At 38.3% G+C, this 17,988-nt stretch overlaps 1 protein-coding gene across 1 annotated transcript; it reads left to right on the forward strand.

Annotated features, from left to right (window-relative positions):
• Nucleotides 1-206: 206 nt before the first annotated feature.
• LOC134658425 (fez family zinc finger protein erm-like) lies at nt 207-17,888 on the forward strand. The gene is made up of 2 exons (XM_063514106.1): nt 207-255; nt 16,625-17,888. The coding sequence occupies exon 2, from the start codon at nt 16,641-16,643 to the stop codon at nt 17,742-17,744; it is 1,104 nt and encodes a 367-aa protein (XP_063370176.1). The 5' UTR covers nt 207-255; nt 16,625-16,640; the 3' UTR covers nt 17,745-17,888.
• The last annotated feature ends 100 nt before the right edge of the window (nt 17,889-17,988 follow it).

Raw genomic sequence — 17,988 nt, forward strand, 5'->3', positions numbered from 1 at the left:
GACGGAGATATTTTGATCGTGAGCACACGAGAGGGAGGGGCGAGCTGATCTATTATTGAGGCGGCTGCATGTGGCTGGGCTGCAGGGGGGGGGGGGGGAGTGGGGGGTTGTTTGCCACGGGCCACTTTGCTCGGCACACCAATTCCGGTCGCCATCTTCCGCGGGTTGCGCATTTACCGCCGTTGACCATAAAACCTACCATAGATTGACCTTAGTGATAAGTGATGGGAAGTGAATGAGTGTTTTGTGATTAAGGTGGGTGGATTTTTTATTTAATTTTTAATGAAAAAAAAATACAGATATCTAACTCTACCTATATCTAGGTATAGGTAAATCTGATTGGTAGGTATATACCAGCAGTTATATTCCCGATATAAGTGAAATGCCTAATATTTTTTTAAGCTGCGGAAAGTCAGGCATATAGCATAGAACCCATTTACTAGCCAGCTATTTTTTACAGTTTAAAGTACGGAACAAAATTATATAATATAGAAGGTCCGCCGGATAGTTCCATATAGATAGATCCGGATTGCAAATCCCTTGATATTATATAACTAACATTATTGGGTAATAAGTACGTAACAAGAAACGCTGCTCTCGTAGCCCGTGCGCTACGCCGTAGGGCCGTAGCAGACGTCTACGAGTAGGCTCGGCGGGAAATTGTCAAAAGCCAGTTTTTAGAAATCGATGGAGCAAACGAATTCGCTGGCACTATTTTTGACTGTCTATATATATTTTCCGAATGTTAGTCGGTCAAGACCTTCCTAAGTACCTAACATAATTATTTAAACCAAGCGCTCAAATTACACTTTTTAAGAAATGTTTTAAGAAGAAGAAAAAGAAGAAATACATTTATTCCATAAAGCACACATACACAGGACAATAAGATGAAAGAAATAAGATAAACAGAAAATAATTAGAACAGCAAAACAAAGACAAAGAAATTATGTACACAATACACATTAAAAAACAAAACAGAGAAAAAATACACACTTGGTTCCAGCAATGTGTGCCGTAGGGAAAAGGCCCTGTCTCAGCATATTGTTGCAATATGCAAACGAGGCAAATTCTAACGCTGTTATTCTGCCAAGGCCTTAGAGTGACATTAAATATTAGTAAAATATAACTAGGTATATAGAAAAAAAAAACAAAGAAAATAAATAAAGAAAATAAACATAATAATAAAGTAGGTAAGTGAAAAATGTTTTGTCACTCAAGCATACATATTAAATATTTACGAGTAGGTACCTATATATAGCGCATTTGTGTACTTAACATTAATGTTGATGTCAGTTCGATCTCGAGACCGAAGATCAAGAGCATATTTAGGGTTCCGTAGCCAAATGGCAAAAAACGGAACCCTTATGGATTCGTCATGTCTGTCTGTCTGTCCGTCCGTATGTCACAGCCACTTTTTTCCGAAACTATAAGAACTATACTGTTGAAACTTGGTAAGTAGATGTATTCTGTGAACCGCATTAAGATTTTCACACAAAAAAAAAAGAATAAATTTTGGGGGTTCCCCATACTTAGAACTGAAACTCAAAAAATTTTTTTTATCAAATCCATTACGTGTGGGGTATCTATGGATAGGTCTTCAAAAATGATATTGGGTTTCTAATATCATTTTTTTCTAAACTGAATAGTTTGCGCGAGAGACACTTCCAAAGTCGTAAAACGTGTGTCCCCCCCCGTGTAACTTCTAAAATAAGAGAATGATAAAACATAAAAATATATATGATGTACATTACCATGCAAACTTCCACTTCCAAGTAGTTTTTTTTAATACGTCATAAATCGTAAACCGCAATTTACCTTTCATTCAATCAACTGAAATATAAAAATAAAAAATACAAACATTTAATTTTAATTTATATTATATTACTTGCTTGTTACTTGCTGCTACGGAACCCTTCATGGGCGAGTCCGACTCGCACTTGGCTGCTTTTTCCAACTCCAAATCCCCTAAAATGTAGTCTTACTTCTGTACCTACCAAAACGACCCTACATTTAAGTACTAAGCTATGGGCACTACACTTCTTAGATTAAACCATTCCACGGCATCATTCTAAAGATAACGTATCCGCGCCCCATTCATCGCACATACACCAGGCACGTACATACAACACACATGCAGCAGGCCTACCGCTATAATCGAAATTTCATTATCTGCCTCTCTATCACTATTGGATATTCGAGTGATAGAGAAGCAAATAGAAAAAAAGCGCTGGTGGCCTAGAGGTAAGAGCGTGCGACTTGCAATCCGGAGGTCGCGGGTTCAAACCCCGGCTCGTACCAATGAGTTTTTCGGAACTTATATACGAAATATCATTTGATATTTACCAGTCGCTTTTCGGTGAAGGAAAACATCGTGAGGAAACCGGACTAATCCCAATAAGGCCTAGTTTACCCTCTGGGTTGGAAGGTCAGATGGCAGTCGCTTTCGTAAAAACTAGTGCCTACGCGAATTCCCGGGATTAGTTGCCAAGCGGACCCCAGGCTCCCATGAGCCGTGGCCAAAAGGCCGGGACAACGTGAGGAAGAAGAAGAGAAGCAAATAGACAAACGAAGTGGTCGGCAGTAGAACAGTCCCGGGTTCCGCCGCCAACCGAAGATTAGCGTAATGCCGCGATAATGACCGGTAATCCTTCCGCAAACACCATTGTCCCCGACAAACCGACAAACTGACCAACCGGCATACTATTTGCCACTCTATCAATATAGCTGTCATGAACAAACTTACCTACAGGATGAATTTATACAAATTTATTTTTAATTTTTGTTCTGTATCTGCAATTTGCGTTTTCCACAAAATCAATTATCTATATATATATAAACGTGAAAGACCTGACTGACTGACTTAAATCAACGCACAGCCCAAACCGCTGGAACTAGAAAGTTCAAATTTGGCAAGTATAGGTTCCTTATAAGGTCTAGGGGTCCACTAAGAAAGAATTTTTCAAAATTCATCCCCTAAAGGGGTGAAATGGAGGTCCTAAGTTTGTATGGGGTTAAATATACTAATCCACGGGTACGAAGTCGCGGGCAAAAGCTTACATATAAGTAGGTACATAAATTGTAAATGTGGTACCTACGTCCCACAATAAACAAGGAAAAATATATTAACATATTACATTTATAATACTTATTTATTTAACCTCTTATGAATGCAATTTATTGATTAACTTTGTCAAACTATGTATGTTGTTATACTAGCACATTCAATATATGCAATTCATAATACTTATTATGTATAGGTATAGGTACCTATGTCACACAGTATATTAAGATCATGACCAATCTATTATTTTAATGCTAATTTATTCTGTTTTCTTAACGACACATTAAAACACATACTTACACATTTTATAGACAACTCGTTCGCGTTTCTCCTGTACCTAAAATGAATCACTTTATCTTTAACCATTATTATAATTGCCGACCAAAGTCATACAATCTTTAATTTTTTTTACGGGTTTGCGAATCAACATAAGTAGCTTATTAATAACTGACATATTTATCTTATAATTTTATTACCTATAGGTAGCCTTATTATTAATTAGGTACTTAATTTTACAGCGCATTGGCGCCCCTTAGGTGTAATGCTGTAAAATTTTATTTTAATAAATATTAAATAATTATTACAATTTGTGTTCTGTTAAAATTTCATCCTGTATTATCATGTCAGGTATTTTACGTAAGTAGCGGCAATGCTTGAGAACGTTTAAGATCCCACAAAAAAAGAAGATTATCGTCCGGATATTCACACCAACCTTAAAGGGTTGTTTGTATTGTCACTGATATGTTTGCAAAGGAAAGATCACGGGGATTTGTGAGTAGGTAGCTAGTATTAGGTATTATGAAGATGAGTATTTATAAGAAGTCTCATTAATAGTCGTAAAGCTGATGATTTTTCGAGCAAAAGGGTGGAGTATATAAATACTTAAATAAAATGAATATTTAATTAGGTACCCACCTAATCGCTTTATTCCATTTTAGTTTATAATTGCGAGAAGATGGTTTTGCTTTGTTCTAAAATATCAAATCCTGTTAAGTAGGTAGTTAAGTGAAGAATATAAATTTCTTTTTTCTTTCGCTCTTGTTTAATTCGAGCCATATTATTTATTTTTGTAGAAAGTAGTGTAGGTTAAATTCCGGAAATAAATATGTACCATAAAATATACCTAATAAATTTGGCTGAAGTTATACTTAATAATAATAAATACATTTATTTTCCTGAAAATCAATAAATATAAAAAACTGCAGAATTGTAGTTGTTTGTAGCTATACTAGCTATCGACAATCTTCTTAACTTTCGGGAACAGAACATACAATACTAAGTTGTAACTTGTAACATTATATCTGTACTGCATCGTAACACTGTGTTTATTGTGCCATCAATGTTATAATCAACATAGTTAATGCTGTCCAACCGTCGAACCTAACATTTACTTATTAGCTGTAGAATAGAATAGATTTATTTGTATTAATTGTACATACTTAAATTATTAAATGACAATAATTGCTACTTCGATGCCGACGTGCAAGACGGCGTCGGATAGGTACATCATTACCAAACTTAAATGGAGCTGGGCGGGTCGTGTTGCCAGGCAGAGTGATGGCAGGTGGGCCAAAATGATCGGAGTGGTGGCCGCTTTATAAAACGAAAGGAGTGTCTGGCGTCCGTTGGCTCGTTGGGTGGACGATAATGATAAGATAAAAGATAGTTTATTCAAGTAGGCATAATTACAATGCGCTAATGAACGTCAAATAAAGCTACACCGGCTCCAACCCTACACCTCTGCCTCGAGAAGATTTAAATCCCCCCTCAATTGGAGGAGGGATATTCGGAATAATGCGAGTGATTCTGGATAAGATTGGCTCAGGACCAGGATAAGTGGCGTACTCGAAGAGAGACTTATGCTCAGCAGTGGGCGATTAGGGGCTGATATGATGATGATGATTTTTAGGGTTCCGTAGCCAAATGGCAAAAAACGGAACCCTTATAGATTCGTCATGTCTGTCTGTCTGTCCGTCTGTCCGTCTGTCCGTCTGTCCGTCTGTCTGTCCGTCCGTATGTCACAGCCACTTTTCTCCGAAACTATAAGAACTATACTGTTGAAACTTGGTAAGTAGATGTATTCTGTGAACCGCATTAAGATTTTCACACAAAAATAGAAAAAAAACAATAAATTTTTGGGGTTCCCCATACTTCGAACTGAAACTCAAAAATTTTTTTTTCATCAAACCCATACGTGTGGGGTATCTATGGATAGGTCTTCAAAAATGATATTGAGGTTTCTAATATCATTTTTTTCTAAACTGAATAGTTTGCGCGAGAGACACTTCCAAAGTGGTAAAATGTGTGTCCCCCCCCCTGTAACTTCTAAAATAAGAGAATGATAAAACTAAAAAAAATATATAATGTACATTACCATGTAAACTTTCACCGAAAATTGGTTTGAACGAGATCTAGTAAGTAGTTTTTTTTTATACGTCATAAATCGCCTAAATACGGAACCCTTCATGGGCGAGTCCGACTCGCACTTGGCCGCTTTTTTAATTTATTTATAAATTTTTCGATCAAAATTAGCTACCCTATCAACCCTTACGGCTTAACCCACCCAAAGCTCAAACACGATCCAGTATACTCATTAGCCATCAACAAACCCTACACAGGTGATTACCTCCGCGCTGTCGCCTCGCACCTGGGGCGGCGTGTCACCCTGTCACCACTGTCTGTCACCCACGCCACGCCACGTCACGTGCGAGGGCGGACTGAAAGGTTACCTTCACGATGGGTTACATTTTAGGGGTGTGCAAATTAGCAAGTTTGTCTTTGATGGGTGTTGATATTTTTTATTGGCGTAAAAGGATTTTCTCACCCTCCTGTGTATGGGGTCAAATACATGATTTAAATGTATTTGGATGTAGCAGTAGGTCCCGGTTCTAATCCTGGTAATGGCATTTATTTGTGTGTTAATCACAATAATATTAAATACAATACAATAAAAATACAAATACTCTTTATGCACACCTCATTTCAGAAAACAATACAAAGAATACAAAAAAGAAGAGGAGAAACAACAGGCGGTCTTATCGCTAAAAGCGATCTCTTCCAGACAACCTTTAGGTAGCGGAAATTAAGTATGGATGTTTTCTACTATGTATGTCACATTACGAGTAGGTACATTACTTACATGTTTTCTATTATTTATGTTGTAAGTATTTGAGTAATATTTAATATTTATCTATTAGGTACATATATATGTATGTCCACGCAATATGTAGTTACAACGGCCTCATGTTGTGTGTACTAACACACAACACGAGGCCGTTATAAGTTATAACTGCTAGGTCTAGGTATATCCCTCGTGATTGCGGTGGCAAATATTAGACATACGCCGCGTGACGTCACCGTGCGCGCGCGCCGCCGCCGCCGCCGCCCATTGTTCGGGGGAAACTGCGGAAAATGCAATTACTGACAGTGAGAGGGCGCGGCTACCGCGACATTCGGATATTGACTATCTGCGTCTTTGTCACTCGAATAGTGTCTACATATAGCCAGTATCACCCCACCCCACTTTTGAAAAATATTTGTTTTTATATTTTATATGTAAATAGTGTAAAAATCATCATAAGAAGATATATTAATAATGTTTCTTAACAAGCGACCCGTCCCGGCTTCGCACATGTAACTAAGCCTTAAAAAATTATATAAGTACCTATAATTAATACATACATCTAATTAAACCTTTCTCTAGAATCAACCGTTGAAAATTCGTTAGTTGTTTTCGAGTTTATCGCGAACATACAGACAGACGCGGCGACTTTTGTTTTATAATGTGTAGGTAGTAATTTGTAATTAAGGTAACGGATACTAACATACGGCTACAACTAGAAACTACAAACCATATAAACTAAACTTGATAACTGAGTTACTAAATAAACTATACGTAGCGAGAGCGAGGAACAACTAAGTACCTACTTATATTGTCTCAATAAACAAGTACCTACAACAGTACCTACTATAGTATTTTCAGAGCTGGGCACCGTTAATCAAAAAGTTAACTTCGTTAATTCCTTAATCCGTTAAATAAAAAGTTAACTTCGTTAAACGTTAAAACGTTACTTTTCAAAAGTTTTAACGGAAGTTAAAGTTAATCGTTAATAGTTAACTCGAAATCGTAAATATACGCAATAGGAAATAAAACTAGCAGAAAGAATCATAAATTTTGACGCTCGGTCTCGAATAGTAAGTAAGTTGTTATATTTGTCTCGCTCGCACCCGTGTATCTTATATGGCAACATTGGCAACTGCTCAGGTTGCCGCGATCGACTCTGCCATACTTTCGTAATAACAAAATTAATACGGCGCACGGGGTAAGCAATATCCCAACAAAAACATAAATCTGAAATGAGAGCCAAGTTCAATATTAAGAATATGTGTCGTTGTTGACTCGCCGACAAAATAATTGAGATCTATATGGGTGCCAAGTTCTGTGCTGTGTAGTGAGTCAGGCGAGTCAACAACGACACATATTCTTAATATTGAACTTGGCTCTCATTTCACATTTATGTTTTTGTTGGGATATCATTACTTTTTGTACAGAAATTACTATAGTATTCATCATGAAAGCAGTTTGCCTAAGCTGAAAAGGAGACCCTCGCTAGCGCGCGGTTAATTGACAAAAAGTTTCAGTTTTCAGATTTTTTCTTTTGTATACACTTAATAGTCTACCTTCATGCCAAATATCAAGTTTGTAAGTGATCTAGAAGTGGATTAGGTTTTTGGTCTATAAGTATTAATTATTTTTTTTCCATCGAAATATCAATAATTTCCAGTTTTCAGATTTTTTCCTCTATATTCACCTAATAGTCTAGCTTCGTGCCAAATATCAAGTTTCTAAGTCATCTAGAAGTGGGTTAGGTTTTTGGTCTATAAATATTATTATTATATTATTATTATTATGTAATTATAGGCGAGCAGCTATTGAGCTGATGAGCCTATGTCACACAGTGTCCAGTGTTATATAGTTCAAAGTTTGTATAGTCATATCACTTCACTAGTAATCATCAGTAGTATTAATTATTATTTTTCCATCGAAATATCAATAATTTCCAGTTTTCAGATTTTTCCCTCTATATGCACCTAATAGTCTACCTTGATGCCAAATATCAAGTTTCTAAGTCATCTAGAAGTGGGTTAGGTTTTTGGTCTACAAGTATTAATTTTTTTTTCCATCGAAATATCAATAATTTCCAGTTTTCAGATTTTTCCCTCTATATGCACGTAATAGTCTACCTTGATGCCAAATATCAAGTTTCTAGGTCATCTGGAAGTGGGTTAGGTTTTTGATCTATATCAGTCAGTCACAAAAATGCCGGTTTTTAAACGGTAATTTATCAATAACTGATTGAGCTATATTTATGAAATTTTGTATTTTGTACAAGCTAAGGGACTTGAATACATGTGCCAAATTTCATGTGTGTAGGTTAAGTAGGTTTCAAGTTGTAAAGGGGTCAAAAGTAGCTCGAAATGGTTCGTGTAATATTACACACGGTTGCTGCGTCGCCAGTTCCTTTTTCTTTGAACTTGGCTGGACACGCTACCGCGTGTCTAGATTAGACTCTTAGTCAGTAGTACAAGCGCGCGACGATTCGCGCTATGTAAAATTGCACTGCATACAAACCTAACGCAAACTAGTCGGAACGTGATCGGCGCGGCGCGGCAGCGCGCGGCCTTGGTGTGAGTAGGTACTTAGGTATTAACGATTAACGGACTTAAGGAAAGTTAACGGAAGTTAACAATTCCGTTACAGGTTTTTAAAGTTAACTTAAAAGTTAATCCGTTACTCGAAAACTTAACTTCGTTAATCAACGATTAACGGATTAACGGACTTCTGCCCAGCTATGAGTATTTTATGCAACCGTTGTTTGAGGCGAAGCCGAAAATTGTTAATAAAGACGCCACGAGTATTTTTTGACTCAGTTAAACAGCGTTGCATACAATACTTTTTTCTACGACCAAGCACTTTGAAATAAAATTGTAAATTTAACAAATATTTTTCATGTCATGAATTGGACTTCTACCTACGGTATCTACCTATTTTTAGTCACTTCTTTGGCTATCACTGATATTTCTTCAGGCGTAGACACTAAGTTTTCGTCTTTATACATTTTAACTTGAAAGATAACTTACATTGTTTTTTAACACAAAAGTTAAGATTTTACACGACAACCACGATACTTAACCACATTCAAGAAGTAGCAAAGACCCTACATGGTACACGCTGGAAAACAATGAATGAAATAAAAAAAAACATGTCAATGGTTCACTTATTTGTCAGAGATGACATTTAAAATAAGGTTGACAACACTGTATTTCATACAATATTTTTTAAGTGGTCATTACACGAAGTATCGAAAAAGTGTCAAAAAGATACTGCGTATATGCACGTATGCTTTTTTGGGGAATATAGAATATACTACAGACTTGTCTGGACAACTATAAAGTAGGGTTTTTAAGATGTGTGCACGACCCTATAAATGACAAATAAAAGTAGAAAAAAGGTATAAGTAAATGAAATTTAAGTTACTAGTATTTGCTAGTACGTAAGGTAGTAAATGATTTAGGTTTTATATTCAGCCTTACTTAAATTCATTCAAATTACGATTGCATAAAAGCCAGAGTCTAAAAAAAGTGATCACAAAAAAACTAAGACACACTTCCACACCACCAGCGAAAGTGTCGTAAGCTTCTTTTATTCGATTCCAAGTTTGCAAAAAAGCTTCCGTCGGAAGTGTCAAACGTAAAAGTTACCGATGCGATCATCATTGTCCATAGATCATAGACCAAACGTAGTAGGCGCGGGCAACGCAGCGGCAAGGCTTTGTCCACTGGAGTACAATATTGACTGGACTATAATGCGGTTTGCGTTCGCGCAATCCTAATACCGGAAGCCTTTTTAAAGGGTTTATTATTTGCAATCACAATATCAATAACGCTAATGTGAGCAGATTTTTTTTGTGACGACTGTGGACTGTGGGTTCGAATCCCGGTAAGGGCGTTTGTTTGAGTGATGAATACCTACGAATATTTTGTTCCTTAGTTTTCGCGTATTTGCTATGACTATTTAGTATCCACAACAGAAGCCTTATTAGCATATAGTACAGCAGAACTAGGTTTATTAGAGAAGATTCGAGAATACCTATTACTAAGATTGGCACAAAATAAGTTGTTTTTTTTTTCTACGGCAATTTTAGCAAACGTTTGCGTTTGTATTTCAAAAATTAAGGAAAATTATATTTAGAAGATAAAACGATTTGTTTTAGTTTAAACAATTGTAGTTTTGTAATTTTAATTACATTTAGTAAAAAACCTATGTAAGGTAGAAAAATATTCCTAAAAATTGTTTGTAGGTACGTTATTGAATAAACATATTTTTGGGCCACTTTATCATTTAGGTTTCTTGATTGTATTTAACATAACATAGGTAGGTATTTAAAATAAAAAGTGGTAAGTATCCGAAAATAATTTTTGTGTCAAAAAGGACTGAACTGATCCAGGATTTTATATATTATTTATATGCGTTTTATCCAGTTTATAAGTAATCAAAAAGGTAACGCTGCCAGCCTTCTGGGCACCATATCGCATGAAGGTGACCTGGGGAGCATTTTTTACTACGTTTTGTTTAAGATTTGTTTTATTTTAGTTTTAATTTTAACGTATAGTTCCTATAAGTAATTATTGTTGTTCAAAGTTCAAAGTGTTTTTATTTGTATGTATAGGTCAAACTGATTACAGTGGCGGTAAATAAATATTTGTAGCACTATACCCTGCCTGATGGCGTACAAAAACTTGATTCATTTCCTTACATACTAACATAAGCCTAAGAACTGCTGGACTGCTGCTGCTGTTGCTGTTGCCTAAGAAATCTTATTTAAATTGAATTCCGTTCAAATGAAGCTAGGGATGTCCTAAAAAAGACCGCACAGTGGAAGGCCTCTCTTAATAAATAATACAGCTGCACTGTATATGTCCAGGTATAAAACCTATAAGCATCAAACATAAGTACCTTATTACATTTTTAACAAATCCAACCGATCCTTTCAAATCAATTCCATCAATGCCCATTTTGATCAAAAGCCCATTTATCATAATTTTTGTCAATCAATAAAATCATGGCCGTAAACTGGAATTGAAATGATTTGTCAACATTCGGATAATTTCCTCTCCACGTCACCATAATCCCGTCAGCTGACAAACACAGCAATAAACAATTTCGGGATCCCAATAATGGCCGTCGAATTACTAGCGCCCCCAATCTTATACCAAACAATTGACTCTCGACTAACAAAAAAGATCTGCATTCGTTTTGGAAACACACCCTCGCGTGGGTCTCCTCAAACTGGTCTGTAGTAATGACCTCTACCGACAACACAGGATTATCGGATTGAGAGCGAGATAGCTACACACCCTAGCATAAGTAGGAGAGGGACGGCGTGTCGCGCTTCTAATGAGAGTCTTGCCTTGACAGATGTCACGGCGTTGTTATTCAAATTTTTGGGTTGTGAGCGTTTTGCTTTTGGCGGCGCTTCGGAAAGCGAACAATTAGTTTATTTTATTTGCCAAGGAATGGTGTTGACGTGTAAGTAATTTGTTAAGGATTTGTGGTAATGGGATATTATTTGAGCTGCGCCTCAAAGGCAATGTTACGGTTTCAGTCGTAACATCTTTTCAAATTGCGACTGCGACAATGTCTTGTTATGATACAATACTCATCATCTGGCAGTCATAGTCATCTTAGGTAGTACTTGAAGCCTTAAATCGTATCGTTAGCGTTAGAGAATATCGCTACAAGTGGCCTATCTAGCCGCTCGCTATACGTATAAAGGTGTACACTGACAAGATACAGATCTAGTTCGTCCCGTAGCGCTACGCCGGCGCCGCGCCGTAGCAGCCGTAGTCCGTAGCAACAGTCATGTTGGCGTGTACGAGTAGAGTCGGACTATCGGCCCGATTCGAACGATACGACATGGATCGGATATGTCAGTGTCAAAAGTAACGTTTTTGTTTGAAGAAAAACGTCACTTTTGACAGGTTCGAATCAAGCCGTATGCTAACCCAACATGCCATTTGCAATAAACAAAGTGTGGCAATGTCATCATTATTGTCAATTTTCTATGAAATATCATTATTTTCTTCAAATCGGTGCAAAGTTAGCTTAGACCCACTCTGGAGAACATCTTCGTAGTGTTTTCCAAATGTTTTATATGACTGTCTTTTAAACTAGTAATATTTTTTTAAGGGTTTTTATGAGTACGAGATGAAAGTAAACTCCAAGTCAACGACACAACTGCTTTATTTTGGGCTTACCCTCAAAGTCCTAATAATAACTTTACCCCACATTTCTTACATAGGTATATGTATAACAAAACTATTTTATTTTTTAAATGACGATAAATCTGTCACCTTGACATTTATTATATAAAAATAAATTCAAATTTCGTCTATTTTTGAGTAGGTACTTACCTAAATAACTAACTTTAGGTTTTGTTAACACACATACCCTTAACATTTTTTTTTCGTACATCACATAAGTACTTACACATTGTGTAAGACAGCCATGACAGAGACACACTCGCATTTATTTTCGGATTAAAACGAGTCAATCACGTTAATTTGAAGTCATGTTTCGCTCCATAACGGGGAGTACCAACGTTAGGGGACCGACGCGACGCCGACGGAGACCCCTAGTGTCCCGACCAGTGACCCGTTTTATAATATATTTAATATGCCAGAGATAGAGGTTGATAGACACCCCGATAGATGCACCCCGTATCTCAAAGCTGCAGTTATCTCACATCTTATTCATGCACCTATCAATGCATCTACAAGTGCCTTCCGTAACTCTAACGTGTCAATTAGTTAAGTGATTACCTAAATACTCCAAAGTGAATCGAAAAGACACCTTACAATTTAGACTGTTAAGCTCAAAATGCTTCGACAGCGAACCGCGATTGTTGCAAGTTTTGTTTCATTAAAAATCAATCTTAATCCAACTGGATAAAGTACCTTTTGGTTTGTGTTCGCCTAGTGAAGAGTCTCGTCAAAGAATAATTTGATATCGGCCCGTGATCATCTCATTTTGTGCTTTGTGGGTGTTATCTCAAGGTGCAGATTGCGTTGTGGGTGTGAAGTGGTGGGGCCTGCCTAATCTGCGCATTATCTAGAGAGGATTAGGGAGCTTATCTGCTGGTCGGCACAGCTCCTAGTACCTACTGCCGAGAAAACTGCTTACACACGTGTTACGTATGCCCTAGATATTTAAAATGTTGTACTTAATTTTCTTTTCTCGTTTTCCTGAATCGTTGGCCGGATGCAGACAATAAAAAAATGTCAGTGTCATATTTGAGCAGAATACCGATACCACGCAGGGAATAAAAATATTACATCACTCAGTATGTAATTAGCTCGATTTGAATAAAAGAAATATAACAACAAATATTATTAAGTCTGAGATTATCTAATGAGACAAAAATTGTAAAGATTTTGGAAATCGTTCATTCTGAAAATTGCCGGAGTAAGTCACTGCAAAACTACAAAGAAGTTTGAAAAATAGATGGACTGAAAGTGTTACAACACACAATAAAACTCCAGATTAAAAAGACAATAAGCAAGTTTTAGACTATTAAAATAATTAATAGTTAAATGTGTGATTATTATAATTCTCGCAAAACCTCAAAAATTCATCACGCAAGTGAGAAGGTAATCGAGGGAACGACGGAAGGTGTATAATGGCTAATAGGTGGTAGATAGATGGCCAAGATACTGAGGCCTCTGAGAGAGTAATTAGGGTATTAACAGATAAGAGATTAGGGAAGCGAGTTATGAGGCCCTTCTTAATATGAAAACCTTTTCGTGTATACCTACACCCCAGGCCAAATGTTAGGAAATGTCACCGTAAAATTGTAAACACTCGTCATATTATAATCTCGCTAGTTACATTATAAACTGACGGTAGGGAGATTATAATCTAACCTAACCTAACCTACGTTAGATTATAAACTAACGGGTTCACAATCTTACGGTGTCAGAAACAAGCGTAGGTATATGACAATAAAAAACTGTGATTTTGATGCGTTGGATTCTATATTAGTCATAGACAATTAGAAAACAAAAAACGTGGGAATCGAACATTTTAAAAGTAAGTAAGTCAAATTCTGATGACGGTCTCGCTTTCAGCTCGTTTCATAAACCCACACTCGTATTTTAATGCCTTTCATTATGTGGCAGTCACATAAAGACATAAACGACTAAAATGAACTACTTAATATGCAATGGCTGTTATGCGCGTGGGCGGTAACTTCAATCACTTTAATTACACCACAAATATTGACAGCCCACTTCATTCATTTAGCATTTGATTGACAATACAGACTCCACAAAAACGCGCAAAATTAGAAGTCACACAAAACTGACACCTGCCATTGCAAATTGACTCTTCTCCTTTAAACATTTGGGTGTGTACTAGAACGTAGTAGAGTACAATAGGAGTAAGTGCGCCTCCTTCAGTGCACAATGGCAGAGCGGTAGTATTGTTGGTGCAACAGCGACACCTGGCGGGGGAACGTGGAAACAATGCGGTGTTGGCAGCCGTTCAGATTATTATAATGTTTAATTGCATTTTAGCAAACATAACATTATACGCGGTCAATTTACAACTGTACGAGAACAGAAGAATGCAGGTTAAAGGACAGGAAAGTGGACAACCGCGCGAAACCGCCTTTCAACGTTTGTACCTTTCATTTTCCTCATTGATTAATTGATTGATTGGTTGATCATAGAAAATATTTTTTACACTATTTGCTATATTTACCACTGCTATGCCCCTTCGTTTGTTCTTTTCCGATTCTTCAATATTGTAGGAGCTTTAGGACCTTTTAATGTAGTATGTAAGTTTTTTCTCGCTCCTAATTCTTATAAATAATCAAAAAACTAAAAACGTCACAACAAAGGTGCAGTTCCGTTGCAAACGTTATATTAAAACACTATAGTGGGAACTTAACAGCAAATAACTATTAATGAAATAAAACAAAAGCGAAACGCACAAACAAAACCACACGTCTGCGCTAACCCGTTCCATACGCTTAACCCTTACACGCCCAATCTAGAGCATACCTACCTATTCGCTCGAGCTAACCCTTCGCTGCTTTGTGCGCTCGAGTGGCGCTCGAAACGATTGAGATTTCACTGCAAATTAAAATTATTATTTGCGTTGTTTTAAGTGACGTGTGGAGGATTTTTTTGCTGTTTTTATGTAGAAAAGTGCTTCATTCTTTTGGAGTGAAAGCTGTTATAAGTAGAGGTAATATACAACTATTCAATTCAATTTGAATACAACTACATAATTATAATGATACGTCGGGAAACATAATTTAGTTTAAAAGTTAATTTAATTTACAATATAATTATGATAATAATGAGCCTTTGTTTCCTTAACTCACAAAAATATTTACAGTTGTTTTTTAGGGTTCCGTACCCAAAGGGTAAAAACGGGACCCTAATATTACTAAGACTCCGCTGTCTGTCCGTCCGTCCGTCCGTCCGTCCGTCCGTCCGTCCGTCTGTCACCAGGCTGTATCTCACGAACCGTGATAGCTATACAGTGGAAATTTTCACAGATGATGTATTTCTGTTGCCGCTATAACAACAAATACTAAAAACAGAATAAAATAAAGATTTAAGTGGGGCTCCAATACAACAAACGTGATTTTTGACCGAAGTTAAGCAACGTCGGGCTGGGTCAGTACTTGGATAGGTGACCGTTTTTTTGCTTGTTTTGCTCTATTTTTTGTTGATGGTGCGGAACCCACCGAGCGCGAGTCCGACTCGCACTTGGCCGGTTTTTTTTATTATATGGTCTGGTGGTTTGGTATGGTTTGGTCCTTAAAGCCAAATCTAGAACAGCTAAAACCTCTGCTGGCGCCACCCATCAAAACCTTTGGCAGTTGCCAACCCCATTGACAACATCCTTCTTTCTGAAATCATTTCAAAAGAGAATTGTGGTCCAGACCGTTAGAAGCTCGCCCTAATTCAGCATCCGCGATCGTCACACAATGGAGTCTGTTTACTCGTACCTACCATCAACTCCCCGAGGCGCTTTCCAATTTACTTAAAACAAGCACAATGATACGGAGCACTTCCGACGCCGTTGACGGGGAGCAATTGAAAGGGTTTGAAGGCAAAGGGAGGGAAAGTTGGCGCATATAATATGTCATGTCTAATTATAATTATGTTACGGTACGATCCTGATTGTGATAAATCGATATGCATAATTATTAGTTCGTGACTTTATGACCTCTAGAGGGTGCCGTGCTCAACTTGGTGTGAATTTAAGTCATAAAGCCTATTTATAACTAGCGGACAATCAAGACGATTCGAAACACACCCTCATTTCTCAAATTACAATGAGGACTTTAGAAGTTATGAGGGAACAGCTGAACATACATACCTACATACATTAATACTATGTATATGTAAAAAAAGACTCTACTTAAAATAATGACTTTATTATCTACGATGTCCCAGATTACCTAACAAGATTTCATTTGTCCTCAGATCCAGCACCAGCAACATGCAGCCGTTCCAGACGTCGGCGCGCGAGCCGCGCGAGCCCTCCCCCGACCGCGCCTCGTGCCCCGACACCCCCGCCGCCCCGCACACCGCCGCCGCCCCCGCGCCCGTCCTCAACTTCTCCATCGCCCGCCTCATGGAGCCCGACCGCAAGAAGTCCGTCTCACCGGACCCGCCACCGCCTTTCTTGTCCTACGGAGCGCAGCTTCTCGACTCTGCTTTTAAGCAGTACATCCCGGCGGCGAGGAGACAACTGGTCTCGCATTATCCTCTACTCTACTACGGACCAGACTTAGTTTCTTTGACGTACGCTCATCAGCTGCAGCTGCCGCGGCCACCGCCAGCTTCGCCGCCCCGAGCACCCAGCCCTAGACCCGCCACTGATGTCGTCTCTTCAACTACCGGTCCTACACCTTCCCCGGCTAAGAACAAAAGTTTCGCCTGCGGAGACTGCGGAAAAGTCTTTAATGCGCATTATAACCTAACCAGACACATGCCCGTCCACACGGGAGCGAGGCCGTTTGTGTGCAAAATCTGCGGCAAAGGCTTCCGACAGGCCTCAACTCTGTGTCGCCACAAAATCATCCACACCTCAGAAAAGCCACACAAGTGCCTGACGTGCGGCAAGGCCTTCAATCGCTCCTCGACACTCAATACGCATGCGCGCATCCACGCCGGCTACAAGCCCTTCGTCTGCGAGTTCTGCGGGAAAGGTTTCCATCAGAAAGGAAACTATAAGAACCACAGATTGACACACAGCGGGGAGAAAGCATACAAGTGCAGTATCTGCAACAAGGCGTTTCATCAGATCTATAACCTTACCTTTCACATGCATACTCACAATGAGCGAAAGCCGTTTACATGCAGTATTTGCGCTAAAGGATTCTGCAGGAATTTCGACTTGAAGAAACACACTAGAAAATTACATTTGGGGGCTAGTTCGTCTAATAACGACTCGTCACTGGACACGCAAGACGAGTCGACGCAGGAGGCGAGTCCGGAGGAGGCCCGCGCGGCCTTTAGGCCTTTCCTCGGGTCCCCGTACCCTCGACTTTTAGATGCACGACTTCCAGCGCCGAATACTTTCTTCTCAAAGCTGTTGTGACCCGGGGCTTACTTCAACAACTTCGGAGAGAACAACGATTGAGTTGGAGATAAAGTGCAAACATTCTGTAAATATGTTTTGTTAAGTGATAAGTTCAATACGGTGATTCTTGTGCTCCGGTGTTGTATAAATTTACGAACGTTGAAATCTCTCATTACGCGTAACATCCGTAACAGCGATTGAAAAACACATTCAACTAAAAGGCATGCGATTTTAGATAATTGCTGACCAGGTAGGAGCAACG

The sequence above is a fragment of the Cydia amplana genome, chromosome 22 (genome assembly GCF_948474715.1).
Source record: "Cydia amplana chromosome 22, ilCydAmpl1.1, whole genome shotgun sequence".
NCBI classification, from domain to species: domain Eukaryota; kingdom Metazoa; phylum Arthropoda; class Insecta; order Lepidoptera; family Tortricidae; genus Cydia; species Cydia amplana.

What these genes read in the sequence shown, in the direction of transcription:
- LOC134658425 (XM_063514106.1), top strand. Translation starts at nt 16,641, where the DNA reads ATGCAGCCGTTCCAGACGTCGGCGCGCGAGCCGCGCGAGCCCTCCCCC.